This window comes from Aspergillus brunneoviolaceus, assembly GCF_003184695.1.
Source record: "Aspergillus brunneoviolaceus CBS 621.78 unplaced genomic scaffold BO95scaffold_41, whole genome shotgun sequence".
NCBI classification, from domain to species: domain Eukaryota; kingdom Fungi; phylum Ascomycota; class Eurotiomycetes; order Eurotiales; family Aspergillaceae; genus Aspergillus; species Aspergillus brunneoviolaceus.
The window spans coordinates 254911-281694 of NW_020290771.1; the positions used below are offsets into that span (position 1 = coordinate 254911).

Here is a 26784-nt window from a genome sequence, read left to right on the forward strand (position 1 = left end):
ATTACATGTGCTAGTCGTAGATTATTGTGCCCTAAGAAGACCCTCCCTCAACTCCGCCCGCGCTTGTTCCAAGAGCTCAGGATTCGTGATCATGTCCCACCCAAGCAGAGCCAGGGCCTTGCCTACCCGGATCGCCTCCTGGTGGGCGATGTCGGAGCCCGCCGCTTCCGTGTACGAGGGATGGTGCGGGACGCACCCGGGGGGCGCGCTGATGGAGAAGAAGCTGTGCAGCGTGGGCAAAACATAGCTGACATTCCCTGTGACGAAAGACATACGAGTCAGCATACTAGATCACACCGTATAAGCCTACCCACCGCATCCTCTAGCCAGAATCCAGAATGTGAGACTTTAAACGTAGGGAAAGAAAGCGTACCCGCATCCGTCGACCCGGCCAGAACCTCATCCGCTCTCACCACCACCTCCCGCCCATAGCGCTTCATATGCGCCTGGTACCGCCGACACAGCGTCTCATTCAGTAGCACATCCGTATACGCCTCCCCATCTTCCTCTTCGACGGCCACCGCCTCGCACCCGGCCGCCAGGGCTCCGGCCTCCACACAGCGCCGGACCCGGCTCACCAGCGCGCGCAGGCCCGCCCGCGACGGACTCCGCACCTGCCAGCACGCTTTGGTCGCCGCGGGGATCACGTTCGCGACCGTGGGCGTCTCCAGGATCGCGCAGTGAATGCGCTCCTCCGGCCGCAGCTGCTGTCGCAGCAGGCTCACGTTGTTGTAGGCGCTGACCAGCGCGTCGAGCGCGTTGCGCCCCTCCCACGGCGTGGCGCCCGCGTGCGTCTCCGCCCCGCGGAACTCGATCGTGAGTTGTTGCCGCGCGGTCATGGGCATCCCGGCTACTCCGTCGGAGGGCAGGGAGGTGGGGCCTCCGTGTCTGTTCTCGTAGGGTTAGTGTCTGTCTGTCTGTCACTCGCGGGAGAGGAACGGGCCACTAGGGATCAGGAATACACACCCCATCAACGAAATCGCGACCCCGTCATACGCCCCCGCCCGGAGAAGCTTGACCTTCCCTCCCCCGTTCTCCTCGGCCGGGGTGCCGAGTAATTGCGCCCGGCCTCGGATGTCTCGGTGCCGCAGCAGGGCAGAGAGCGCTAGGAAGGCGGCCACGCTGCTCGTCGCGATGAGGTTGTGGCCGCACGCGTGGCCGATTCCCGGGAGGGCATCGTACTCGGCGTTGAAATTGATCGTGGTCGGTGGCTCGTCGTGGTTCGTGTTATTTTGGGTCGGGGCGGTTTCCGATACCGCTTCAAACGCCGTGGCCAGCCCGTAGGCCTGCCGGGTGACCACGAATGGGTGTGGCTGGGTCTCGAGAAAGGTGCAGAGAATGTCGTGGGCGTGGTGTTCGGTGAATGCGGCTTCGGGGTGAGACCAGATCTGTGCCTTGGATGTCAGTACCGTTCTACTGAGGGGGTGGGTGGGGTTGACTTGCCTGGTGGTTTAGATCGCGGAGTTGCTGGGAGACGCTGTCGAGCGTGGCATCGACAATCTGGGCTGCTTCTGTTGGTGACAGTGCGGGAGAGGTGGAGTCCATGGTTGGTGGCTTGGTTAGCTTGGTCAATTGAAGAGTTAGGCAGTTGGCTTGAGGAACCTTGAAGGGTTGGGCGTATCTGATTGATAAAAGAATATTCTGGATGTTCTTGGCCGAGTTGGGCGGAGGGAGATGTGCTCCGAATGCAAACATTCCGTTCCCCAGCGTCTCATTCCGCCCGACGCAGCGTTACATGTGCGATAAGCGTCATGTGCATACAAAACACTGTCAAAATCATACCACATTCATCTGGTCAACTGGTTTGCACTCATGACAGAACAGCAAACAGGGATCCCCTGCCTAAGTCGAGTTCTACTTTTAACATTTACTTTCAGCTTGAAGTAGACTCTTTTTCATCAAATTCACCACATCACTTGAAGTATAGCATCGTCTGTAGCTCCAGGAATCGGACCCGCGGCACAGACCCGAATCACGGATAAGATAAGCCTTGGTTGCACTGGAATCCTGCCGATTGGTTGGCGGGTGGTCTTTTCCAGGCGGCACTCGTCCTACCTCTATTACGAGTAAGATGCACACGATAGGCTTATTATGGCGAATATGAACCCCGGCCGTGTTGACAGAAGCTAGCTCACTGGCATACACACTGAGTATTAACAACGTCTGTTCTTCCACTTCAGTTGCTCTTTCAGTGGAGATGCAGATCTTGCTTCTCAAGCACCCCACCCGTTGACCCAACGCGGTGGAGAATGGACCCTTGGTCCCTTGGCGCAAGAACAAGATCTATGCCTACATCCAGCATTTAGCACAAGAACAGCTTTGGACTTCAGTTGCTGCAGTATGATATCAGCCCAAGCATCAAGATGACGCGTGTCCACGTGCCTCGCGCATTGACATTTGTGTGGCTTATACTATGAAGTGTAACCCTGTGGCAGTTTAATTTATCTGCTTGTGTACACCTCGGCCTGGCAACCCCATCAACCAACTCATTATATTGACCTATGTACAATGCCTTTGCACATGGCATAATTGATCAATTCTGGAGAAGTATACTGAAAAAAGGAAGTCAGAAAACCAAAATCATGCTCAATCTCTCCAGGCCCGATGCACTACTAGATATAAGTGTATAACCTCCCCCTCTCGGCCGAATGGTCGCCATAGTGGACCCTGGATTGCTCATTTCCCAGCTCGATGCTTGGATCTCCCATCCCCGCCCACAATATCCTCCGCCAAGCACAACTTCCCAGTTTCTCTTCTGCAACCACCCCCCTTCAAGCAACCCATAATATATCCCCCTCCCTCCTCGCCGCGCAGAATCGAGCCTCCAATAGCGGGGCGGATATGCGATCACGCCAACTGTGCCAGCGATGGTGCAGAGGCATACATCATGTATGCACCGGGGTATATCATCACCCCACACCGGGGTGCATCTGTCCTCGGTGAACCGGGGTTCCAGGCTTCTTCATCAGGGACACCACAATCTGCACCATGACAGAGCTCACTGAGGAGAAAACCGTGGACATCCATCCGACCACGCAACCCGAAGCCCCCGAGGACCCCAGCAGCGGCAACAGTAGCGACAGCAGCATCGCCGAACATGCAGGCGTCAACGAAAAGGCGCTGCTCCGCAAACTGGATTACCGACTTCTGCCCCCGTTGACAATCTTGTACCTGCTGTCGTTTCTCGATCGGAGCAATGGTATTACCTGACGCTGCATGCCTAGTGGAGAATGGCTAATGGTCTGATGCGGAATAGTGGGAAATGCCCGGCTGGAAGGCATGGGCACCGATCTCGATATGTGTAGGCTACCTAACCCTCTTCAATTGGCTCCTACTCGAACCCTAGGGCTGCGTTACTGACCTCGCGCAGCAGGAGACCAGTACCTCACCGGCCTGACGCTCTACTTCATCGGCTACGTGCTGTTCGAGGTGCCGTGTAACATCATCCTGAAGAAGACCACCCCGCGGACCTGGCTGCCGACGCTCACGCTGGTCTGGGGCGTTGTCGCGACGCTCTGCGGCGTGGTGCAGAACTACGCGGGGTTTCTGGTGTCGCGATTGGGTAGGCACTGCCTCTGTTGACAGACCTAACAACCGATCCACATCATGCTAATACAACTCCCATCCAGCCCTCGGAATCGCCGAAAGCGGCCTCTTTCCCGGCGTAGTCTTCTATCTGAGTATGTGGTACAAGCGCAACGAGCAACACTACCGGGTCGCGCTGTTCTTCAGCGCCGCCTCGCTGGCGGGCGCCTTCGGGGGGATTCTCGCCTGGGTAGGTCATCACCACCACCTTTCCTGCACCCATATGCCGCCCAGAACTTAATCGAAACCAGGGAATCGCCCACATGCGCGGCGTAGGAGGCTACAACGGCTGGCGATGGATCTTCATCCTCGTGCGCCCCCCCCCCTTTCCCCCCCCCCAACCTTCAACTCTAACCCACCCCTAATAACTGTCCAGGAAGGCCTCCTCACCATCCTAACGTCCCTGGCCGCCTACTTCTGGGTCTTCAACTACCCGTCGAGCGCCGAGTTCCTCACCGACCAGGAACGGAGCTACATCCAGCACCGGCTCAAGCACGACAGCGACGCCACGCGCCACGAGACCTTCAGCTGGAACGCCGTGGGCCACGCCTTCCGCGACCCGAAAGTGTGGTTATACGGACTCGCCTTCCACACCCTGTCGCTGCCGCTGTACACGCTGTCTTTGTTTATGGTAGTCCGCCCCTTAAACCTTTCCCCCCGCTCATCCCTCACTCACCCCAACCCTGACATCACTTCTCACTAACACCCGCAACAGCCAACCATAATCCAAACCCTAGGGTACACCGCCGCGCAGGCCCAACTCCTGACCGTCCCACCCTACGCCGTCGCCTTCTGCCTGACAGTCACAACCGCCATCCTCAGCGAGCGCACGCGCCGCCGCGCCCCCTTCATTCTGGGGAGCACAGCCCTCGCGTGCCTGGGCTACATCCTCCTGCTGACGGACCCCCGCCCCGGCGTGTCCTACGTGGGGACCATCTTCGCCGCGGCGGGCATCTACCCGGCCGTGGCGATCGTGTTGGCCTGGCCGGCTAATAATGTCTCGGGCCAGACGAAGCGCGCCATCGCGAATGCGCTGCAGATCTCGATCGGGAACCTCGGGGCCGTGCTAGGCACGCAGCTGTATCGGACGGAGACGAAACCGAGGTATTTTTTGGGGCATGGGTTTGCGCTCGGGTATCTGGTGGGGAATTTGGGGGTGGTCGCGGGGTTGTGGTGGGTTTTGAGGCGGGAGAATTTGCGGAAGGAGGGGGTGAGGGGGCAGGGAGCCAGTGGTGGAGGTGGAGGTGGAGGTACAGATGGGTTCGAGGGGGAGGAGTTTCGCGGGGATGAGGATCCGAGGTGGGTGTTTCAGACTTGAGTTTCTACGAGTATGGTTCGGGTCATGTTGTGGGGGAGTTGGAGGTGTGTATATAGGTTTGACACATATGTACGGAGACTGTGTTTACGTTTGTAGGGCAATGTGCGCGGGATACCCTAAACACCACCACCACCACCACCCTGCATCTTCAATTTCCTGGAACGACATCAACCACCCGCCCCCGCTCCAGCATAACAACCCTGTCATAATCCCTGATACTCTCCACCCGATGCGCCACCGCCAGCACCGAGCACGACCGGAACGGCTCTTCCCGTAACAGCGCCTGCACCCGCGCCTCCGTCTCCCCATCCACATGACTCGTGGCTTCATCCAATAACAAAACTCTGGCACCGTCGCGCTGCAGCTGGAGCATCGCCCGGGCGATCCCGAGCAACTGCGTCTGGCCGCGGGAGAGCGTGTCGGCGCCGAGCTCGGCGTCCAAGCCCCCGCTGCGTTCGGCGAGCACGCCGTGCCAGAGGCCCACGCGGTCCAGGGCGGCGATGATCTCTGCATCGGGATGGCTGTTGCCGGGGGTGGGGTCGGCGTTAAGCCGGACGGTGCATCCGGCTAGAATGAGGGGGTCTTGGGCGATGGTGACCAGGCGTTCGCGGACGGTCTCGCGCGAGATGCTGGTTAAATCGACGTCGTCGATTAGGATCGAGCCGCTCGTTAGGTCGAGCATGCCGAGGATTGTGCCGAGGAGGGAGGATTTGCCGCTGTTGGTCAAGGGGCATGTGAGAAATGGACACGGTGGACTCGAGAGCCGGATGAGGTGGAGAGTGAAAGCGAAAGAACTAACCTGCCGGTGCGACCACAGATCCCGATCTTTTGTCCGGGTCGCACTTTGAAAGACACGTCTTTTAGGATGGGAGCTGTGGGGCTGGAGGGTGCTGATCAGTGACTATTTCCATAATCTGGGTTGGAGGTTTGGCTTGCGTACTTGTACTGCGCTGTTACCGCTTTGAACTCGATCGCGCCGCGGTCGGGCCAGGAAGCAGGAACGCTGTCGTTCTTAGGGGTTTCTTCGGGCTGAGTATCCCGTTCAAAATCTTTGGTGCGGGCAATAGAACCAAGGGAGATCTCGAGCTGCGTCCACCCTGTGATCAGAGACGAGAGGCTCTGGTTGAAAGCTTCTCAGCGCGTATGTTAATTCGTGAACATGGAATAGACATGAAATCAAGTAGGTAGACACACAGAGAATGTTGTTGAGCGAGACACCCAAAAGTCCAATGCTAGTCGCTGCCCTCAGGTTGACGGTCAGACTCACAAGGAGAACCGCTTCGGCAGCAACAATCAGGTCTAAGACCAGAGCGAGCCACCTTTGAATGCAGTACAGCAAGTAATACGGCCGCTGAGACACATCTAAAAGCTTAGAGCTCTTCTCAGAGAACCTCTTCTGCCAGCCGAAGGCCTGGATTGTACTGAGGCCATTCATAGTATCCATATAATGAGAATATAGCGGGCTCCTGCTTTCTAGATCGAGAAGTCGAAGCTGTCGCGATGTCTTCAGATAGTAATGCTGCACCACAAACACTGCCGCAATGAGGAACGGCACAGTGATAGCCATCCAGGTCGAGCCGGTTGCAATGAGTGCAGCAGCAGCGATTGCGGTGAAAAGGTCTATACGTTGTCAGTATGCTATCCTGGCAGATATAGTTTCTGTCCGCCCGCTGGGGGGTTGCAGCTACTACCTGCATAACGGGTGATAGCTTACTTGAAACCGTGACCAGAAGGCCAACGGGTAGTTGACTCTCAATCAAAGTCATGTCCTGGCTAAATCGATTCAGAAGTGCGCCACTATCCATGGTTGCAAGCGTGGTAGGAGACGCTCTGATGCCAGTTAGCGAGGGATAACCTGGAACAAGGCATCGAAGCACATGTACATACCCCATGACAGTCTTTAGGACAACATAGTGAAGCTTGCGTGCGGTGGATGGCGATATGAGTATCAAGATTGCCCTAGTTTCAGGTAAGCTCACACCATAGAAGCCGTAGTGTAGCTGACTTACCAGACATAACCACCCATACATATGACTTCCAATAAAGCCAGCATAATGTAGACTGTCACGTAGAGCGCTCTCTGTTCTCCCCCTCGGCTAGTCCATCTTTCCAGCCATATCTCTAGAAGCAAGGATTAGAGGACAAAGATGTGGTAGGACTGGAGGCAACGTACGGCTAAAGGTACTGCAGAAAACATTAAGAATCACGAAAAGAAGGAATAGCAGATAACTTGACCACCCAATCGAACGCAGATAATATTTGTACACTTGATAGTCACCTGTTGACCGCTTCAAGTCACTGAGCTGATTATCCTTGGCGATTTGCGCTGCATCCTCTTTAGGCATGAGGATATTGTTTTCTTTGCTACCCCTTGGTGTGTCTATCGTATCATGATCAAGCGGCTCGGGAGAAATAATGTCACCACAGTCGTCCACTTCGAGTGAATCATTAGAAATTACTAGGGTCTTATCGGCATAAGCAAGAGATGCAGCTAGAGAAGGGTTAACCACAAAGCCAGCGAAGTCAACGGTTGCCGTACTGCACTTACTGTCATGCGTAACGAGAATCACTGTCGAATTGAGCTTCCGAAAAACACCCCTTTCCCCAAACAACCGTTCAAGTATCAGGCCCTTGGTATTTGTGTCCAATGCACTGAGAACGTCATCCAAGATAACAAGATCCTTTCGAGCATACACTGCCCGAGCCAGAGCGACTCGATCCATCTGTCCGCCACTTAATCTCGCACCCAAGCCACTGCCGATCTGCATGCCATCTCCTTCTGGGATAAGGTGCAGGTCCTCGTCGAGAGCACAGGCCCGAAGCACGGTACCGTACCATTCGTGATCGATACTCCGCGAGCTTTCCTTCTCTGTTGTGACTATCGCACATATTGCGTTTCGTATGGTGGTAGTTGGCAACCACGTTCTCTGCGCGCAATAAGCTATGCGACGAGTAGTCAAACTCACCGACCCCGTCTCGCATACAACTTGGCCGAGAATAGCTCGGAGAAGAGTAGATTTCCCTGATCCCACCGGTCCGCGGATAGTGAGAATCGCACCCCGAGGTACCTGAAGGTTGATTTGGTTCAGCAAAACTCTGCCCTCAGGGTCCGGGCGGATGCTAGCATTTTCAAAAGCCACAACTAGAGAGTCTGTGGTGGTAGGATTGACAATGAGCGATGGGGTCTGTTCTGCAGCCTCAGGCATTGATTCAGTACAAGCATTATTGGCCATCATAATTTCTTGACTGTCTTGCAACAGGTTGTTTTCGGCAGGTATCAGAAGAAAGCTTTGAATCCTATCGAAACAACCCAAGGAGGCTGCCGTTGAGGGGATGGCGCTCAGAAGCTTTGCGGCCGGGTTAGTCAGAAGTGTGACTATAGACAGACTGGTGAATATCTTGCTGAAATCGAGCGAGTGGCCTTGCACAGCAAAAACTGTAAATGTCAGCGCAGGAGCCAATGCCCAAGGTAGATTCTGGATCATGTTCTGCCACACAATATGCCATCGAAAGGAGGACATCTGCTGCGTCTCGCTGACCCGTTTCTTCTGGATGGTGTCAGTAAAAGCCCTGCTTAACCCCATTCGCTTCACGACTTGGATGTCGGTAAGCATTGAAGTGATGATTGCAAGGCGCTGTTGCACCGCATCCACCCAGATCTTTTGGCGGTTCCCGATATTCTTCGATATGTAGGTGCAGGCAAGGCTAGAGACTATTATCCATAGGGATTAGTCGAAGCTCCTGTCTAGGTGTATTGTGGGATTCACCTACATATGACGATTATAACAGGAATCGCACTTACCCACCCTAGGCGGAGCGTGAGTAGGGAAATTCCAATGGCTACCTCGATGATGCGTGCCCAGCATTCATGCAGCTGGACAAGGCACGCAGATATCCGATCAATATCGGTGGTCATTCGAGTGATCGCGGCTGACCGGTCCTCTAGCTTTCCATCCGGAATATACAGCATATGCTCGTACACCAGCGAGGAGGCTGCTCCTCGGAACATGGTAATAAAGCGATACAGAAGGTGATTGGAGTGAAGGGTAGAGATCGCTAGGCCTAGATACACCAGGAGTGTGGCGGCAATGTGACCGTGGCCTCGTTCGGTGCTTTGTCCACTGCCAAGCCAATCAAGAAGCGCGGCGATCAGGAAAGGCTGCGCAAAGGTGAAGCCGATTAGACACATCCGTGGAAATACTGCCATCAGCAGAGGCTTCCACAGCGCTTGACATAATTTCCACGGGAATTCAAAACGCCGTGCTGGGATCCTGCGCTGGGCCCAAACACGCTGGGCCCTTTCGCTGACAGTTGCCGAATTCAGCGCCTGGTCGAGACTATACATATCATCGATCGTTAATAGACGTCGTGATCCAACAGTAAACATGTGATTCAGCCACCACATGAACGACCGGTTGATGATTCCACTGGTAGATTCAGGGGGTAGATCTCGATAGGTGTCTGTCAGGTACTGTCGCTTCTCAAGACTCTCGAGCAGGAGCATTACCATCTTAGACCCTACGCTGATCGTGAAGAGCACAGAAAGGAGCATGGTCTCTGGGAGACGTAGCCATAGAGTGCGGGCCTGGAGTATGTCGAATAGCAAGGTAAGGAGGAGGTAGGCAGTGAGAAGTGAAGAAGGTGTGGCCGATCGGCCATCTTCTAACCAGCTTAACACGAGAAGCTCCATTGCGACAATGAAATTGATCGAGGCTGACGGCACCGAGGCTTTGGTGCGAGGTAAATCATGACGGGTCCAGCACACAAGAAGCGCGAGTTGGATTAGAGCAAAAGTCAGGGTCACGGCCTGTCACTCGTATGAGTTCCAAATAGGATTGGTTGTCTTGGTGATGAAGTGCCTTACTAGCTTGACAAACCGTGGAGAATTGCGCTGGGTTCGTGCATCTTTCTTGATGAGGTAGCCAACTCGTAGCGGAGAGGCCAGCAAGAAGACCGCCGCAGGAAGAACCCCGAGGATGCTCTGTTCGAAGAGAAGCGTGAAGTCGAAGCCATTGCGACAACCCAAGGGCACTACGGGCCCAAAAACATTGTCTGCATCGAGCGAGCAATTTGATGGCACTGATATTCGATCCATCATCGGATTTGGGGGGAGAAGATGGGAAAGACGAAAGGAACAAAGCAAAAAGGAGGGGAAGCCACCTGCATCATGGATGACACCGACTGATGATCGTATGCATCGCCCGGCTCTTATCGTCGGAGTCCGCAATGGGTAATTTAGCCCCCGTTACTAGTACTTCCGTGCTTCAATGCTTGACAATAATCTGAAATCCCTCGAATCACGAGCAACACAGCAGAAGGTGCTATAACAAACGCGATTTCTGCTTATGCTTTGACAATGAGATAAGTGTCAAGGTGCAACAAGCAAGTCTAACAAAGAAATGGAGTATAATTCAGGAAAAGTGATGATTATATTGATTGATTGATTGATTGCTGCTAGCAGCAGGGCCATCGAGCACCACAAGTTGTAGTAATAGTGGTTGTAGTTGTCGTGGTAGTAGTCGTGGTAATTATAGTATAGTTGTAGTTGTAGTCGTAGCCAAGTTGTCGTCCCAGGGGTATAAAGTTTTGGGGAATCCAGTCCCGCCCGAAGATGGCCATCCAGCCGATCTTTTCATCAACGCCAATTGTCCTTCCCAATCCCAAATCCCAAATCCCAAATCCCAATAACTCCCAAGAAAAAGGAAGAGAAAGAGAAAGAAGAAGAAACAGGGAAAACAGAAAATGAGTCAAAAAACAAAGAAAACACGCCAGAAACACGCCAAACACATAAAACACACAAAACGCAACGAACGCAACGAACACCACACACATCACACACACCACACACCACACGCACACCACACGCAAAACACAACACAAACACAGAATACAATCCATACACATAACGGGATCGTATAATTGGAAAATAGGGAAAATTAAATCTAATCTAACACGCGAGCATCTCTATATGCCTCGCAAATAGCCTACGCGGTGTATGTAATGACATTGAATAACTTTTCGAAAGCAAAGCCAATGCCGAGACGGGAAAAAACAAATAGGAAACACATGATAATCGAGGTCGCCAGTCAGATCTGTGAGAGCACAGATATCCTGTGGTTTGCTCGCATATCGTACATCATCCCAGAAATGACCTAGGGTGCCATGACCAAGGCAAGCAGAGCCATGCGGCAGTAAAGGCCATATCTCATCTGTGTCCAAGTCAGCGGATATTCAAACATATTAGACGGCCAAGCAACACTAACCTGGCGGAAGTAAGCAGCCCGCTGGTCGAAGTCAACCTCCTCCGAGATCTCAGCATTGCGAGGCAAGGGGTGCATGACAACCATGTGGCTCTTGGCGTGCTTGAGAAGAGCGTTGTCAATGACGAAGGTGTTCTTCAGGCGCTCGTACTGCTCGAGATCCGCGAAGCGCTCCTTCTGGACACGGGTCGAGTACAGAACATCGGAGCGAGCGACAATCTCAGGGGTCAGCTCCTCGGACTCCACGACAAGCTGGCCAGAGGCAACAATCTGCTGGCGGACCTCCTCGGGCAGAGACAGCTCCTTGGGGGCAACAAGCTGCACCCGGACGTCGTAGAACTGGAGCAACTTGAGCAGAGAGTGGACAGTGCGGCCGTATCTCAGATCACCGGTGAAGGTGATGGTGAGGCCTCCGACAGTTCCAAGCTCCTCACGGATGGTGAAGAGGTCCAAGAAGGCCTGAGTGGGGTGCTCAACACTGCCGTTTCCGCCGTTGATGACAGGAACGGGAGAGAACTTGGCCGCAATCTCAGTGCTGTTAGCATCAGGGTGACGCAGAACAACAGCGTCTCCGTAGCAAGCAAGAGTGCGCAGAGTATCCTGGAGGGTCTCGCCCTTCTTGGTGGAAGAGTGCTCAGTGGAGATGGCAATCGTCCGTCCACCAAGGCGCTGCATGGCAGCGTCGAAAGAGGCGGAGGTTCTGGTGGAGGGCTCGTAGAACAAGGTAGTCAGCAGACGACCCTTGAGAATGTCGAGCACACCCTGGCGCTGCACACCCAACCGCATCTCCTGGGCCACGGTGAAGAGCAAGTGCAGATCGGCGCGAGTGAACTGGTTCACCGAAAGCACATGCTTCTGCTTGAAGGGAGAGCGGGAAAGCATGTCCATCAAGGAAGAGGAGACCTGAGGCACGGGGGTGTACAGGGGAGGGCCGAGTTCACCAACCGCAGGAGCAGCCTGTTCGGCAGCGCGGCGGGCTTGGCGCAGAGGAGTGCCAGAGACGGAGAGTCTCCGGTCAAACGAACTCTCCGGGCGAGCGCGAACCATGGGAGACATAGCCTTCACAGACGGGGAAGCAGGGGCAATCCGGTGAGTAGACATGTCAACTCCCTTAGGGGCGTCCGAGGTGAGCGCGCCATCGAGGCAAGAGGTCTTGCCCTGGAATGTCACACGCTGCACAGCACCACGGACATTCTTGCCATTGAGGGGGGACCAGCCATGAGGACTCTGGAAAGTGTAAGGGCGGTCAATCTCAATCTCAACCGAGCTGTCAGCCTGGTCGTGGATCTCGAAGATCTTCTTAGGGTTCTCGTAAAGGCGAGCGATGATGTCCTCGATAGTCAGGCGGCCCTCGGCAACGGCGGTGAAGAGCAGAGGCAAGGACTCAGCGACACCAACGACAGCAGAGCCCTTATCACCAGCCATCTGGAATGGAATGCTACCAATGGAGAAGACATCAATGGTGCTCAAGTGCTCCCACAAGGCATTCTGGTCCTCAGCGGAGGGCAAGAAGGACTCGGGGTAGTCATCCTTGGAGAAGAAGAGGGAGAAGATAGACACATCGCATGTCACCTTGAGACCCTTCTCCTTGCTCAGAGCGATCAGGGTAATGTCCTCCTTCGAAGTCACGTTCATCACATGGATGTTGCGGCTGTGAAGACTAGCCAGGAGCAGCACAGAGGCCAAGTCCGTAGACTTAGCATCGGTGATGATGGGCTTGCTAGAAGGCCAAGCAGCAAAGTGGCTAGTGACAGCAGCGACCTTGCTGATGTTACCGGAAAGGTGGTTGAAGGGAATGAAGAGAGCACCGACATCTCCAGTCAACTGGCCGATCTGGTCAGCGTTAGTCGAAGTCGCCGAAACAGAGAAGTTGAAGTCACAGAAGGCACCCTTCTGGGCGTTCTTCTGGACAACCTTGAGCGCGGCCGCTTCGGTAACCGAGGCATCAACACCCACGGGCATGACGCGCACCATGCTGAAACCGGAGGCAATGGAAGCCTTGGTCATGAGCTCGAAATCAGCGGAGCCGGGAGTGACCAGGCCAGGAACAAAAGCGGCAACGTTGATCAAGCCGGGAAGGATGATAGTGCGGTGGCTAGTCTGGTAATCCAGAGTACGGACAGCGAGGTCGTAGTGGCGAGCAATGGCCTCGATCAGGATCTTGGCGTTCTTGACGTTGGTGACCAGAGGAGTCTGGTAGTCAACGGCCATACGACGAGTACGGTAACCCTTACTCATGTAGTTGGCAGGGCGTCTGAAGCGGTTGTTCGACGGCAAGTTGATGTACAGATCGATGAGGTTGTTGGCCAAGTGCTGAGTGAGAGAGTACTCGGACTTGATGTCTTCCTCTTCACCAGGCAGGATTTCAAGGAACTTGCAGGGAATGCCGTTCTCCTTAAGGAAATCAGCAGTACCAGCTGTGGCAAACAGGTTGTACTGCAACTGGTGAAGCTTGCGAATGGATGGGAGCATCTCCATCTTCTCCTTGTAGGATCCAATGGAGAAGAGAATGTTGCGCTTGGGAAGACGGAAACCAGTGGAGATCAAGCCCTTGAGGTAAGCCTCATACTTGTCACGTCCGAAAGAAGCAACTTCACCGGTCGAGGCCATCTCAACACCCAGAACAGGGTCGGCACCAGAGAGGCGAGAGAAGGAGAATTGAGGAACCTTCACACCGACGTAGTCCTTAGGAATGGAGACAGGAGGATACTCGGCGAAGGGCACTCCGATCATGGCCTTGGTGGCCATCTCGATGAGGTCGACACCCATAGTCTTGGACACGAAGGGGAAAGAGCGGGAAGCTCTCACATTGCACTCGATGACCTTGATATCGTTGTCCTTGGCAATGAACTGGATGTTGTAAGGACCGGTGACATTGAGAGCATTACCAATCTTTCTGGTGGCCTCTTCAATGCGGCGGACGGTTTCAGGGTCCAAGTCCTGAGGAGGCAGGATCAAGGTAGCGTCACCAGAGTGGACACCGGCGTTCTCAACGTGCTCGGAGATGAAGTGTCCGACCATAACACCGTTACGAGCGACAGCATCCATCTCGATCTCCTTTGCGTTCTCAATGTACTTGGTGATAACGACGGGGTGCTCGCGCGAGACATCAGCAGCCTGGTTGAGGTAGCTGGCCAGATCATGCTCGGAGTAGACAGTGTTCATGGCCGCACCCGACAGCACGTAAGAGGGACGCACAAGCACGGGGTAGCCGACCTTGTTACAGAACTCAGTAGCCTCATCGATGCTAGTCAATTCCTTCCAGGCTGGCTGATCGACGCCGATACGGTCCAGCATGCGAGAGAACTTGTAACGGTTCTCAGCACCATCAATCATCTCAGGAGAAGTACCGAGGATCTTGACGTTCAAGCGGTGGAGAGGCAGAGCGATGTTGTTCGGGGTCTGGCCACCCATAGAGATGATGACACCGCTGGAGGATTCCAGCTGGTAGATATCCAGAACGGTCTCAAGGTTGATATTCTCGAAGTACAGACGATCGGCCTCATCATAATCGGTACTGACAGTTTCAGGGTTGTAGTTGACCATAACAGTCTTGTGGCCCTGTTCGCGCAAGGTACGAATGGTACGCACAGAGCACCAATCGAACTCAACAGAGGAACCAATGCGGTAGACACCCGAGCCGAGAACCATGATACCATTGTCGTTGAAGTTCACGTCGTGCTCAGAAGCATTGTAAGTGAGGTACAGATAGTTGGTGAACGAGGGGAACTCGGCAGCGACCGTATCGATCTGCTTGACGATCGGAACGATGCCAGACTCCACACGTAGACGTCTGACAGCGAGCTCGTTGGAGCTCAAAAACTTAGCCAGCTGACGATCGGAGAAACCAAGCTGCTTGGCGCGCTTGATCAGGGGTCTAGGCACAGTGGTAGCATTGTACGAGGTCATAAGCTTTCCGAAATCGCTGAGACCCTTGAGTCTGCTCAGGAACCACTTGTCAATCGAGGTGAGCTTCCAGATTTCATCAACACTGTAACCAGCTGCCATGGCGTTGGCAATCGCGAACAGACGCTGGTCAGAGGGCGTCTGCAGCTCGCCCTTGATGGACATGAGAGCGTTCGTCTCGTTGAAACCCATGTTATGGAAGTCAACGGAGCGAATGGCCTTCTGAATCGCTTCCTCGAAGGTTCTTCCGATGCTCATGACTTCACCAACACTCTTCATGGAGGATCCAAGCTGAGTGGAGACACGGGTGAACTTCTTCAGATCCCAGCGAGGGATCTTGACAACGCAGTAATCCAGCGAAGGCTCAAAGCAAGCGCAAGTGACCTTGGTCACAGAGTTCTTGATCTCATTGAGAGGAATGTTGAGACCCAATTTGGCCGCAATGAAGGCAAGGGGATATCCAGTGGCCTTAGAAGCAAGGGCCGAAGATCTCGAGAGACGAGCGTTGACCTCAATAATGCAGTACTCCTTCGAGAAGGGGTTGAGGGCATACTGGATGTTACATTCACCAACAACGCCGAGGTGACGGATGACGTTGACTGCAGTTGTACGCAGCATGTTGTAGTCCTCGTCCGAGAGGGTCTGGGAAGGAGCGACAACAATGGAATCACCAGTATGGATACCTAGAGGATCAAAGTTCTCCATGTTACAGACGGTGATACAGTTGTCCCTGCAATCACGAACAACTTCGTACTCGATTTCCTTCCAGCCCTTCATACTCCGCTCAATAAGAACCTGGGGACTGGCAGCAAAGGCTTTGGTGCAAAGCTCCTTCAGCTCCTCCATGTTATCGGCGAAACCACTGCCAAGACCGCCGAGAGCATACGCAGCACGAACGATGACAGGGAAGCCGATGCTCTCAACAACGCTGAGAGCCTCTTCCAAGTTGGAAGCAGAGGCAGACTTGGCACACTTCTCGCCAATGGAGTCCATGCTGCGGGCAAAAAGCTCACGATCCTCGGTGGTGATGATGGTGTCAATAGGGGTACCGAGGACCTTGACGCCCAGAGACTCGAACTCATCCTTGAGTTGGATACCGACTTGCAGCGCAGTCTGACCACCGAAAGTGACGTAAATAGCATCGGGTCTCTCGTGCTTGATAACCTTGCGCACGAAATCGGCATTGACAGGGAGGAAGTAGACCTTGTCAGCAAGACCCTTCGAGGTCTGAATGGTGGCAATGTTGGGATTGATGAGAATGGTGTAGATTCCTTCTTCCTTCAGGGCCTTGATGGCCTGACTACCGGAATAGTCAAACTCACCAGCCTGTCCAATGCTCAGACCACCACTACCCAGGATAAGGACCTTCTTGACGGAGACACGAGGAGAAGCCTTGACGTTGTCCTCGATAGCGCCACCGGGGAAGGAAACAGCCTTGGTGAGAGCCTCAGGCGACGCAATAGTGTCCTTGACGGTATTGATGAAGACGTCAAAGAGGAACTCGGTGTCCCGAGGTCCGGGTGTGCTCTCGGGGTGGAACTGGACACTGAAGAATGGACGGCTGACATGGCGAATACCTTCGTTGCTACCATCGTTGGCGTTCACGAAAAGTTCCTCCCAGCCCTCAGGAAGGGTAGTCGAATCCACAGCAAAACCGTGGTTCTGAGAAGTGATGTGGCACTTGCCGGAGACCATGCTGGTGCAAGGAATGTTGTGACCACGGTTACCGAACTTCATCTTCTGGGTTTGGCAACCGACAGAGCGGGCAATCAACTGATGCCCCAAGCAGATACCGAACACGGGAGTGCGGGCCTCCTTCATGGTCTTGGCAAGGTTGTTGACGGTGGTAGTAAGAGTAGCGGGGTCACCAGGACCGTTGGAAACGAAAAGACCGTCATAATCCTTTCCGGCAAGGGTAGGGAAATCGTAGTCCCAGGGGACGACAAGGACCTCGACTCCGCGGGCAAGCAAACAGCGCAGCTGGTTGAACTTGAGACCGACGTCCAAGCACAGAACACGGACCGGACGTCCGGAAGGGTGCTTCAGGGCAATATCCTCGGGGGGAGAGAACAGCTTAGGCTCCTTGATGGATACTGTTATATATTCATCAGTCAAACTAATTCCTATATGAGAGTACGGAATCGGAAAACTCACCCTCAGCAACAAGGTTCTTCTTGTTGGGGTCAACCCACTCCGTCTCCTCGAAGAAGGGTCGCCAGCTATCCTTCTCCGTGGGCACTTCGGTAGCGCTGTCGACGAATTCGGACTTCTGGAGCAGCATACGACCAAGCATGCTACCCTTCTCACGAATGCGCTTCGTGAGAGCACGCGTGTCAACACCGTGCATGGCGGGGACGCCCTGTTCCTTCAGCCATTGGCCAAGGGAAGACTGAGCCAGGAAGTGAGAGTAATCTTCTCCGGCATAGGTTGCGACAACCAAAGCCGCCACGTGAATCTCAGTCGACTCGAAGTACTTTGGCAAAGTCTTCAGGAGCTCATCCATGGTCTCCCGAGACGGAACACCGTAGTTACCGACCAGGGGGAATGTGATGACCAGGATTTGGCCCCGGTAGGAAGGGTCGGTGACCGACTCGGGGTATCCTACCATACCAGTCTGGAAGACCAGTTCACCAGCAACGCTCTTCTCAGCACCAAAGCTGTAGCCCTGGTAGACTGTGCCATCCTCGAGCTCAAGGGACATCATCCTTCCGTTGCTGTCACGGGTGGGAGAGGATGCGGGAGCAATCACGGCTCCATTGTGAGCCTCCATAGGAGGAAGCGGTTGCAATTCCTTGTTGATCTGGTTGTAGGCCACGGCGCCTCCAGCCAGAGGGCTGGAGGGGAGCGTAACCTCCTCGGTGGATTGGGGCATAGCGGTGGCTTGTGGGGGGAGGGGAAAAGGTCCTCTCGGGGACTGTGTGTCAGAGGTATTCTCTCTACCGTAGCATCAGCAGCCTCCAAGATCCTTTTTGTAAAGATGCAAGAAGGAGGGATGGATGTCGTTTCGCTGCTTCTGCAGAGGAAGAGGAATAATAGAAGAAGAAGAGGGAGACGAGCAGAAATCTCAGAATAAAAATTTTGTGTACGGGGGGCTTATGGAGCTTTCTCATTGGACTACTCGTTTCACCGATCCGGGGATCGATGGGCGTTCTGCCATGCTCTACCGCCCGCGACGAAAATTTTTCTAAGGTTTTACACTTTCGACCTTACTCCTTCGGGGTGATTTGGATGCTTTCGTGTAGCTCACTCTATTATATAATGGCTCACATTATCGCTTGCGAACAATCCAAAAGACGTCGCAATTCTCTTCATTGGAGTCTCAATGCCATTGACAGTAAATCTGCACTGTGGCATATCACATAAAGCTCCTGACGTGGCGACAGGAAGGGGAGGGGGGCAAAAGGCAGCCACAGCAGTGGCCTCGTGGGTGAGGTCATACAGGTTGACTGTTGGCTAATAGAAACACCTCGCCTACTCCGATCATCGGTTTATTGGAGGGGTTCGGGGGAAGAAATGGAGGGGGAAGAGGAGGGGGGGGGGATGGTTCTGCACACGCCACACAGATACGGGCCGGTTCTTCTGTGACTTCTCCGTGCCCGTAACTAGTCTACTAGGTACTCCGTAGAGGTACTCCGTACTAGTTACCGTAGGTATTTTTGTCATGAAGGGGCCCCGTCCCCAGCCAAAATCTGCCGACGCCGCCCTATGCCCGTTGCAGTCACTTGGCACGGCATTCAATTGGCCATCCGAGGAGGCTCGCCACTCTTAGTGTTGATCGACCTCGCGTGCAGCGGAATTAGTGCAGGCGGTGAACAGCAGCTTGGTTCCCTGCCTTGGATCTGGCCTGGATCAATTACGGAATATGAATCATCCTTGCCCCCGACTGGCGGTACCGATCCCGGTTGAGCGGCAGACAGAGTCCACAGTACACTGAAGGCACACAGAGGGTACACAGAGGGTACACAGAGGGTACACTGCAGAAAAGTGTACACTGCACAGTACACAGTAGTTTAGTGGCAGATTCCAACTACTCATACTGACTATCAATGAAAGGACTTGAGACTATATGGCCATATGTACCTTAACGATGTAACACCACTAAGAATGGAATCAGGTTAATTGTTGGAATGTGGCAGGGTCATACAGCATCATCTGACCTTCCTTATCTCTTCGGAATTTAATCAATGGGCCAATACCCGACCAGTATGGGATCCTGGATATGCCAGCAAGAACTGGCGATAGAAAATGGTACCTCAGTACTTTGTTGAAGATTATGACTTCTTCAGATGGATGAAATATGCAATTTTCATCATTGAGAGTGCATGCCTTGATGTGCATTCACTTACATCTGAAAGGTGGTGGGCGGTCGACCTGTAGTAGGGAGGTAGTTAACTATCCATGATAAGTAACTTATCCGTGACCGCGCCATAATTAAGGCTGGCCTCCCTTCCGGGTTCCCCTACGTAATGGTCTCACTATTCAGGTCAGTGCTTCGGCCTGGGCTGGCCAAGGCTCAGAGCAATCACTTATCTTGCGCTAAGACGCGGCCTGGGCGTTGTCGCATGAAATCTCAAGATGGCTGATAATTCTCCTGCGAGTCCTGCGATCTTCCAATCCCTTCTACTCCGTACTGCTGCTGCTGCTGATGCACTGCAGGCGCATGTGAGCTGCGTCAATTTTTGCAGCAAATCGTTTCATCATTCGGTAGCTCTCCCTGTTTATCTAACTCGGCGCAAAAATGCTTACTCCGATCACGCGAACTTGCCTGGCGACTTTCACTAATCCCTCAGTCGATTTCTTTACAGGTTGTTGCTGGTCTTTCCGTCGTCGTCTTTGAACTTGAATAGTACCTTGCTCTCTTTGTTCGTTTCTGGTGCTGCTGGAACATGATAAGATAAACAACCTTGGAGCCACCGCTTCCCCGCGCGATCGTGACTTTCCAGGATCGCCCAGAAGAATGCTCGCTTCTCTCTTACGCCCAAAGAAGCGGAGAACGTATGCGGATCGCTCTCCGTTCTCATCACCTTATACCACTCGAGAGTCACCATGGCCGTTCTTTGATAACAACACCCCGCAAAGGGGGTGGGGACAGGGATATGAGGAGTTCGGTCAACAAAATGGCTTTGATGAAGCAAATGGTCGAGTACCGGGTCCCGATCAGGATGAAGAGGAAGAGGAAGATACTCCTGTTGAAACCAGCCCTCTTCTTCCTATCTTCTCTGCCTCTCACCTCGGTATGAAACAGCATGTACCATGAGCTGCGCATATGCATGGGCTAACCACTCTACCGACCCTAGATACTCTTCCAGTTTATGATATCACACACGCCATTCGCCCTTTGATCGTTACGCGCTGCGAAACTACCTTAACATGGGATCAATTGCGATCACCCCAGATCTCCCAATTCCTTGTGAAGCCTATTCAGCAGAAAATCCGAACGGGACACTTTTCTCGGGCAACGCTATACGCACTGATGACCAATTGCTTGCAATTCACAAAAGAGGTTCATTCAAATCCGGGAAACAGTGGTGTGAGCCAGACCAGGGCCCTGGTCTGCGAACTTCTCGCTATCAAGTTGCTGAGGGAGTATACAACGCGAGAACTGATTGATGCTCTGTCCTATGAATTCTACCCACTTAATGGGCAGGCGGCCACTGAACGCCCACCTGGCTGGAATTCCGCGCAGGGCAATAAGCGACCTGGCATCGCTCGCATCTCCTGCCTCGAAATAGCCATTCGGGCTCAGGCCAAACGATTTTTATCGCATCCACTTGTCGTACAGCAGCTAGAGGCCATTTGGGCAGGCACAATAGTGTTTCATTCAGCAGCTGACAACCTTCATCGCTCGCTAGCCAGACCTCAACAGAACGGAGGGCTAACTTACGGCTCGACACCCAACCTGGTACCAGCCCATCAGCAGACACAGTCTGGAATGTCCAGCCTGCGCCGTTCAGTGACTATCTATGATCCAAGGGATGCGTCCCTGTTCAAGCTGTCCAGGCTGCGGGTGCCTCGTTATCGTCAATTTCTATCCACACTGTCGTTCGCAATTTTGCTGGTTCTGTTTCTGGCTGTTCTGCAACAACGTCGCCTTGAAATCACCTCTCTCGAGATTGTTTTCTGGTTATGGAGCGCTGGCTTCATGCTCGACGAGATTGTCGGCTTCAATGAACAGGGCTTCAGTCTATATCTCATGAGCTTTTGGAATCTGTTTGACCTCGGAATCTTGTTCCTTCTCTTCTGCTATTACTGCATGCGGCTTTACGGTGCTGTCATGCCCTACACGCGCAACAAATACATTGCCGATCAGGCATACGATATCCTGGCTGCGAACGCTGTTTTGTTGTTCCCTCGCCTCTTTTCAATCCTCGATCATTATCGCTACTTTTCTCAACTGCTCATTGCTTTCCGAATCATGGCGTCGGACTTGATCGCAGTGTTTCTGTTGATTATCATCGCTTGCAGTGGATTTTTCGTTGCATTCACACTTTCGTTTGGCAATGGCGAGGACCACTCGCCGGGCGCCGTAGCTTATGCTCTATTTCAGATGCTGATGGGGTTTACCCCGACTGCGTGGACCCTCTGGGAAGACTACAACGCACTGGGGAAACTCATATTGACTATCTTCCTCTTCATTTGTCATTTTGTTGTTGTGACGATCTTGATCACAGTTCTCACCAATTCTTTCATGGGCATTGTGCAAAATGCCAACCAAGAGCACCAATTTCTCTTCGCTGTCAATACCATTTCCATGGTGAAGTCGGATGCCCTCTTCTCCTATGTTGCGCCGACGAACATACTGGCATGGTTAATTGCTCCATTCCGCTATTTCATGTCTTTCAGACAGTTCGTTCGGCTCAATCGCACAATCATCAAAGTCACCCACCTGCCGATCTTGTTTTCCATTTGCTTCTATGAGAAGACAATACTCAGTTTTCAAGTCATTGACTCTATCGACCTCATTGATCCTTCTGCTCGTACCGATAGTGCAGACCGCTTTCGGCCTCGTCGTAACCGATTCAGAGCTTTTACCTCTCAAGGAAATCGGCTGGTACGAGAGCCCTCAGTGGCGACTTACCAGAAAGATCGGGCGCTGGAAGCTGTCTTCCGACAACCTTATCAGGATGAACCAAGCAGAGGACTAAGGAAGCTTTATCCTCGAGAAAACGACCTGGCTGTCAATCATTGGATGCAGACCATGGGTTCGGGACCTATTCATCCTCCTGATGAGCAAGACTCGGATGAAGTGAGCCGTTTGGAAAGATTGCCGAGGAATAAAACAGGATATCAACGGCGGATGACACGAAGTCTGCGTGATTTTACAGAGTCAAACCGGTCAGCTGCCTCTAATCCTGAGGATTCTGCACACCCTGTGGCATCATCACCAGCTACGCCTCGTCCTGGGAGAGGCTTCCTACTCCCTGCGAGAACCAGACAGCTTTCTCGGCAAACAGGAATGGAGGGTGATGATGAGCTAACTAGTGACGACAATGGCGAATGGACTGGGGAGCAGAGAGAAAATCGATCGCCGTCGAAGAACTCCGAGGAGAACACCCTCATGAACGCAAATGAAAGCTCTCACACCACGCAACCAAAGTTTTTCAGCTCCCGACCCTCAACGGCTCGACTCAAGTCTCGCAAGAATAGTCCCACTCGACGTATCAAATATCATAAACGGAATTACTCGGGTGCCACTATGCTCTATAATCCGATCCCTCGAAGAAGTGAACATGAGGAAACGGATGCTTCCTTAAACCCTTTCAGACCGAGGGCTCACACTCCAGACCGTGCAAGCAGTATAATCGGGCCGCCATCCAGAGGACCTTGGGCTCTACGACGACACAGTACGGACGGAGGGAGGTCTCGAACCACGACATTGCATAGATCCGACCCCATGTCTGTCCCTGATATGAATGGCTTCTCAGCACCTGACTCTCATTTCAGGGGACGTCATCGGTCCTCGATACTCGACGGTCTGGGTTCTGACCTGGGTGATAACAAAGCAATCACGAACGGCTTCCTTGGAGGGGCTCCATCAAGTATGACCACTCAAATGGCCTACGCAACGGGCAACATCAGACGCCCGGACAGTCCAAACAGCAACCAGGATATGCTCAGTAAACTTGTCTTGGCTCGGATGAACAACATTGAAGAAGGTTTCCGCGAGGTGATCAAGGAAGTCAAGGACCTCCGGCGCGGGGGTGCGAGTCGCAGTCAAAGTCGACCGGATGAGCAAGTCATTACTCAGCGCGAGAAGAAAAAGAGACGGGCGGGTGACAAGAAGGAGCACAAGAAGAACGGTCCGGGGTCTCGCAAAAGCAAGGCTAGCAGCGAAGGCCAATACTCAGACGAGTCAGCCACTCAGTTGCGCGAGGAGAAGACCGTTTCACAGGATGAGTAGCGGTTTGATTATGTTGATGCATCGATGATCATGACATGTTTAATGTTTTGTATTAGTATTTGGTTGGCTGTCTCATCAATTTTCTGCTGTGCTACATAGCTTTCTGTTGATACCCTTTTCAACTCCTGAAAGGCGATTGCACATATTGCTACCAGTATTCGTATCGTCTTATATTCAAAGAGCTTCTAAACCGCTTCCTTGATAGCTCAGCCTTGCAATTAAGTCTAGGACGAGCTTTTCTTGCCGGGTCTGAGGTTGAGACCGCCAATCTAGGATAACTATGGGGTTTTTGATCTTGCGGCCTGATTAGTCCGGACATGATTCCGCAGATATGTATGTAAGTAATAGGTACTAATGATAAGATCAAAAATCACCTTTTTACATAGGCCCTCCAACGACTTCTCTCCAACAACTTCTTCTCTTCCCTTGAGTGCCTTCTTTGCTTTCCACAGCATAAAGTGGATGACCTGACCTGAAGGATATTCATGATTGTATCCTGACAAATTCACTTTGTAACTAGCACCTTGACTTTACAAAAGACTCTCCATAGCAACCAATGAAGAGGTCATAATAGGTGAGTCAGACAATCTTCCGTTTGTCTATTTTGTTTGCTGTGCTACTTTGTAATGCAAGGGCTGTGCCAGCAAGCAGTCGAGACTGATTCAGTTCTTTACAGTTACAGTTAGCGGAGACTATAACCGTAAAAGAGATAGTTACCTTCATGATGTAGTCACTCGCGCCTTATTCACTTGTACGGTATCGTCATCGGTGAGCTCTACGCCACAGGGCTAGCCATTCACCTGTAGGCAGCAAGTAAGGCTGGGCTGAGGCTGTGACGGGCAGGCTTCTCTCTTCCCGCCTTTCATAACACAACACATCTGCGGTATACATTCATCTTTGTCTTCTCAATTCTCTTCTCTCTCTCTTCTCCCTTCCTCAGTTCACCTCTCTCTCTTTCATCCTTCTTCGTCAGCTTTCTACTTCACTCTTTGATTCTCATCAATCAGCCTCGGTTTTGAGAAGCCTTTACTTGTCTCTACTTGGTTTCAACATTTCCTGGATTGACAGCCCATCAACCGACTCAGCCTTCTCACGCCACAAGACACCACTTCATAGCCAGATATCACGATGAGTCGCAGCCACGAGCCTGACTTGATTCTCATGGACAGTGCCGACACCCTCGTTTACATCGACGACACAGAACCACACGATCGGTCAAGGTATTCCTTGCAACCACAACGCGCAGTTACAATTCCCCACAGAGTCCATAGTCAAAGACTGCTGTCCACGGGTTCTGCCTACTTTCGCAAACTATTTGAGCCTAGAGCTCAGTCTCGAGTTCTGAAGCGTCGCAAGCTAGATGGGACGTTGCCTGACGGTGTGAAGTTTGTCATTGACCTCACGCCGCCCACCACAGATGATGAAGGGGTGAGGTTTACTACAGAGCTTTCGTGTCCGCTAGGGTTACGAAAATGGGCTCTTGCACAAAATCGATGGACCCTCCCATCTCACCTTGTTAGTGGCATAGACGATGGACTTGAACACTCCAGTAGCAGTGACGAGCCCGGCATCCCTGTTGAGTATTCAGAGGCTCGCAACCGCCGAGGGATCGCTCATGTCCTCCAAGCCTTAGAAGGACTCAAGCCTCAGCTTAACACTCCGTGCAAGCTCTGGACGTTCCTTGCCTTGGCTAAGCTGTATGGCATCGCTCATCATCCACGGGTCAAGGTCCCGATCTTGACCTGGATTTACGAGGGTAGGAATTCTCTACTCATTGAAATGCACCCAGAGATTGCATACGGAATTGCTTGCTCTATCCAATGCGAATACTTGTGCCAGGACTCATTTTCGATCTTGGTCGGAGAGGCATCTTTGCGATTGATGGCGGAGCCGAACGCAACACTTACCCGCCCTTGGGATTCGCACGAGACTCTGTACGGCCGGGTTCGGGAGGTCCTGGATGATGAGGACCGGCAGCGAGTGGAGTATGCCAGTCAAAGCTTCAAGGACCATGTCATTTACACTTTTCTTGAGCTCGTTGGCAGCAAGATGCAATGGCTGGAGAGATTGCCTGCGGTCCACAAAGTGCTCTTACACGAAGCAGGCGGCCCTCCTTGTCCTCTTGCATCTAAGCTCATCAGATGTCTCAAGAACTATGTGCGACACCATATTATTGATGCATTAAATACCGACCTGGTAACTTGGAAGGAAATCTCAGTGCTTCATGAGCCCGATGATGATTACCCGGGAGAGCGATTTCTGAAAGCTTATACCAAGATGCATTACACCGAGCGCATTATGAGCCGAACTTTCTGGAAGAACCTCGGGTCAAAAAATTGGAGCAATCTCCTACCGTCAGCCTTCGTGTATCTGCGCTCAGCCAACTCCATCGCAAGTCAATCGGTCGCCGATCTGGGCCGTCATCTACAGCCATTTCGGGCGCAGGAAAATACCAAGATCGGACTTTTTGACACGGGTGACTTGGTTGGAGAAGTCAACCGTTACAACGCCCACACCGGCTCCGGTCGTCCCGTTTACGGCGCGGATCTCATTATTGTAGGCGACACTGGAGAGCTGGAGTCAGCATGGAACAACACCCTGGGTCATCTCTCGAGCGAAGCACACTCCGGTCCAATCTGCCCTCTCGGAGGTCTCTATCCGGAAGGGTACATTGACTTTAACCCTCAGGATTTTTTCAGCCAACTTTCTTCCTATCTGCACTCAATATCAGACAGGATGCGCGGGTCCTATCGATCTGAGATGGATCAGCTTATTACCGACTGTGTCAGCTGCCTGACTGCGAATGAAGTGAAGTATCTTCCTTTGTGGGCGGGAGGTAACGACGATGGTTCTGGAGGTGTCTTCGCCGACCTTGACATTCCAAATGCCGAGCTTGCAGGTTTCGCGACGCCGGGACCGGGGATACATATGGGAAGCTCGGTTGCTTCGAAGCCGCTCTCAGACTATTCTTCCACCATGTATGAGAGCACGGTGCAAGCTGCGTCGCACGGGGCGACAGGCGGATTTGGTACGGATGTCATGTCGTTCAGCATGGCAAGCGAAAGAAGCGGTATTGAACAATCTATTGCAGATTTTGAAGACTTGTCACTTGAAGATGCGATCCGGCCACTCTAGGCTTATACACTGAGACGAAAGAAGATTTATGTGAGATATTACAGAGAGATATCTAGCTAGAATCTAGAGCAAGATTGTCTTTTCAGCGAATATTTCATGTAAAGAGTCAATATCAATGCCTGGGAAGGCAGCCGCGTAGCACGTGATGGAATCCGGGGTTTGGGGGCGGCGACGTCACG

General features: G+C 52.9%; 7 protein-coding genes across 7 annotated transcripts; 3 read left to right on the plus strand and 4 right to left on the minus strand.

Moving 5' to 3' along the window:
* Window positions 1-16: 16 nt before the first annotated feature.
* BO95DRAFT_415689 (M20 family metallopeptidase) lies at window positions 17-1660 on the minus strand. Its single transcript, XM_025584360.1, has 4 exons — window positions 1444-1660; window positions 967-1388; window positions 374-888; window positions 17-257 (listed from the first exon to the last, which is right to left on the minus strand). The coding sequence occupies exons 1-4, from the start codon at window positions 1543-1545 to the stop codon at window positions 22-24; spliced, it is 1275 nt and encodes a 424-aa protein (XP_025441369.1). The 5' UTR covers window positions 1546-1660; the 3' UTR covers window positions 17-21.
* Window positions 1661-2774: 1114 nt separating this feature from the next.
* Window positions 2775-4903, plus strand: BO95DRAFT_391298 (MFS transporter; the record flags this gene model as incomplete). Its single annotated transcript, XM_025583622.1, has 7 exons — window positions 2775-3199; window positions 3257-3301; window positions 3371-3562; window positions 3630-3775; window positions 3837-3896; window positions 3962-4216; window positions 4301-4903. The coding sequence occupies exons 1-7, from the start codon at window positions 2989-2991 to the stop codon at window positions 4901-4903; spliced, it is 1512 nt and encodes a 503-aa protein (XP_025441370.1). The 5' UTR covers window positions 2775-2988.
* Window positions 4904-4983: 80 nt separating this feature from the next.
* Window positions 4984-9998, minus strand: BO95DRAFT_515246 (putative ATP-binding cassette transporter; the record flags this gene model as incomplete). The annotated part of the gene is made up of 12 exons (XM_025591736.1): window positions 4984-5619; window positions 5703-5783; window positions 5844-6033; window positions 6098-6523; window positions 6618-6733; window positions 6791-6862; window positions 6913-7024; window positions 7077-7394; window positions 7452-7830; window positions 7888-8615; window positions 8675-9710; window positions 9768-9998. The coding sequence occupies 12 exons, from the start codon at window positions 9996-9998 to the stop codon at window positions 5052-5054; spliced, it is 4257 nt and encodes a 1418-aa protein (XP_025441371.1). The 3' UTR covers window positions 4984-5051.
* Window positions 9999-10062: 64 nt separating this feature from the next.
* Window positions 10063-10931, minus strand: BO95DRAFT_166446 (uncharacterized protein). Its single transcript, XM_025580768.1, has one exon. It carries the CDS (start codon window positions 10805-10807, stop codon window positions 10358-10360), a length of 450 nt encoding a protein of 149 aa, XP_025441372.1. The 5' UTR covers window positions 10808-10931; the 3' UTR covers window positions 10063-10357.
* A 124-nt stretch (window positions 10932-11055) lies between these two features.
* BO95DRAFT_365128 (bifunctional carbamoylphosphate synthetase/aspartate transcarbamylase) lies at window positions 11056-17941 on the minus strand (the record flags this gene model as incomplete). Its single annotated transcript, XM_025582682.1, has 2 exons — window positions 11056-17162; window positions 17224-17941. 2 exons carry the CDS (start codon window positions 17939-17941, stop codon window positions 11056-11058), a joined length of 6825 nt encoding a protein of 2274 aa, XP_025441373.1.
* A 1718-nt stretch (window positions 17942-19659) lies between these two features.
* BO95DRAFT_391310 (ion transporter) lies at window positions 19660-23686 on the plus strand. The gene is made up of 2 exons (XM_025583623.1): window positions 19660-20303; window positions 20367-23686. Exons 1-2 carry the CDS (start codon window positions 20027-20029, stop codon window positions 23468-23470), a joined length of 3381 nt encoding a protein of 1126 aa, XP_025441374.1. The 5' UTR covers window positions 19660-20026; the 3' UTR covers window positions 23471-23686.
* Window positions 23687-24340: 654 nt separating this feature from the next.
* On the plus strand, window positions 24341-26605 carry BO95DRAFT_415708 (uncharacterized protein; the record flags this gene model as incomplete). The annotated part of the gene is made up of 2 exons (XM_025584361.1): window positions 24341-26072; window positions 26136-26605. Exons 1-2 carry the CDS (start codon window positions 24599-24601, stop codon window positions 26603-26605), a joined length of 1944 nt encoding a protein of 647 aa, XP_025441375.1. The 5' UTR covers window positions 24341-24598.
* Window positions 26606-26784: the final 179 nt, after the last annotated feature.

Bases quoted from the DNA above. Each gene is read 5' to 3' on its own strand.
- BO95DRAFT_415689 (XM_025584360.1), bottom strand. From the start codon at position 1,545: ATGGACTCCACCTCTCCCGCACTGTCACCAACAGAAGCAGCCCAGATT. The intron at 1,389-1,443 runs GCAAGTCAACCC...TCCAAGGCACAG, and splicing joins TCCGCGATCTAAACCACCAG to ATCTGGTCTCACCCCGAAGC. The intron at 258-373 runs GTACGCTTTCTT...CTTTCGTCACAG, and splicing joins GGCCGGGTCGACGGATGCGG to GGAATGTCAGCTATGTTTTG.
- BO95DRAFT_166446 (XM_025580768.1), bottom strand. From the start codon at position 10,807: ATGTGTATGGATTGTATTCTGTGTTTGTGTTGTGTTTTGCGTGTGGTG.
- BO95DRAFT_391310 (XM_025583623.1), top strand. From the start codon at position 20,027: ATGCTCGCTTCTCTCTTACGCCCAAAGAAGCGGAGAACGTATGCGGAT. The intron at 20,304-20,366 runs GTATGAAACAGC...TACCGACCCTAG, and splicing joins CTTCTCTGCCTCTCACCTCG to ATACTCTTCCAGTTTATGAT.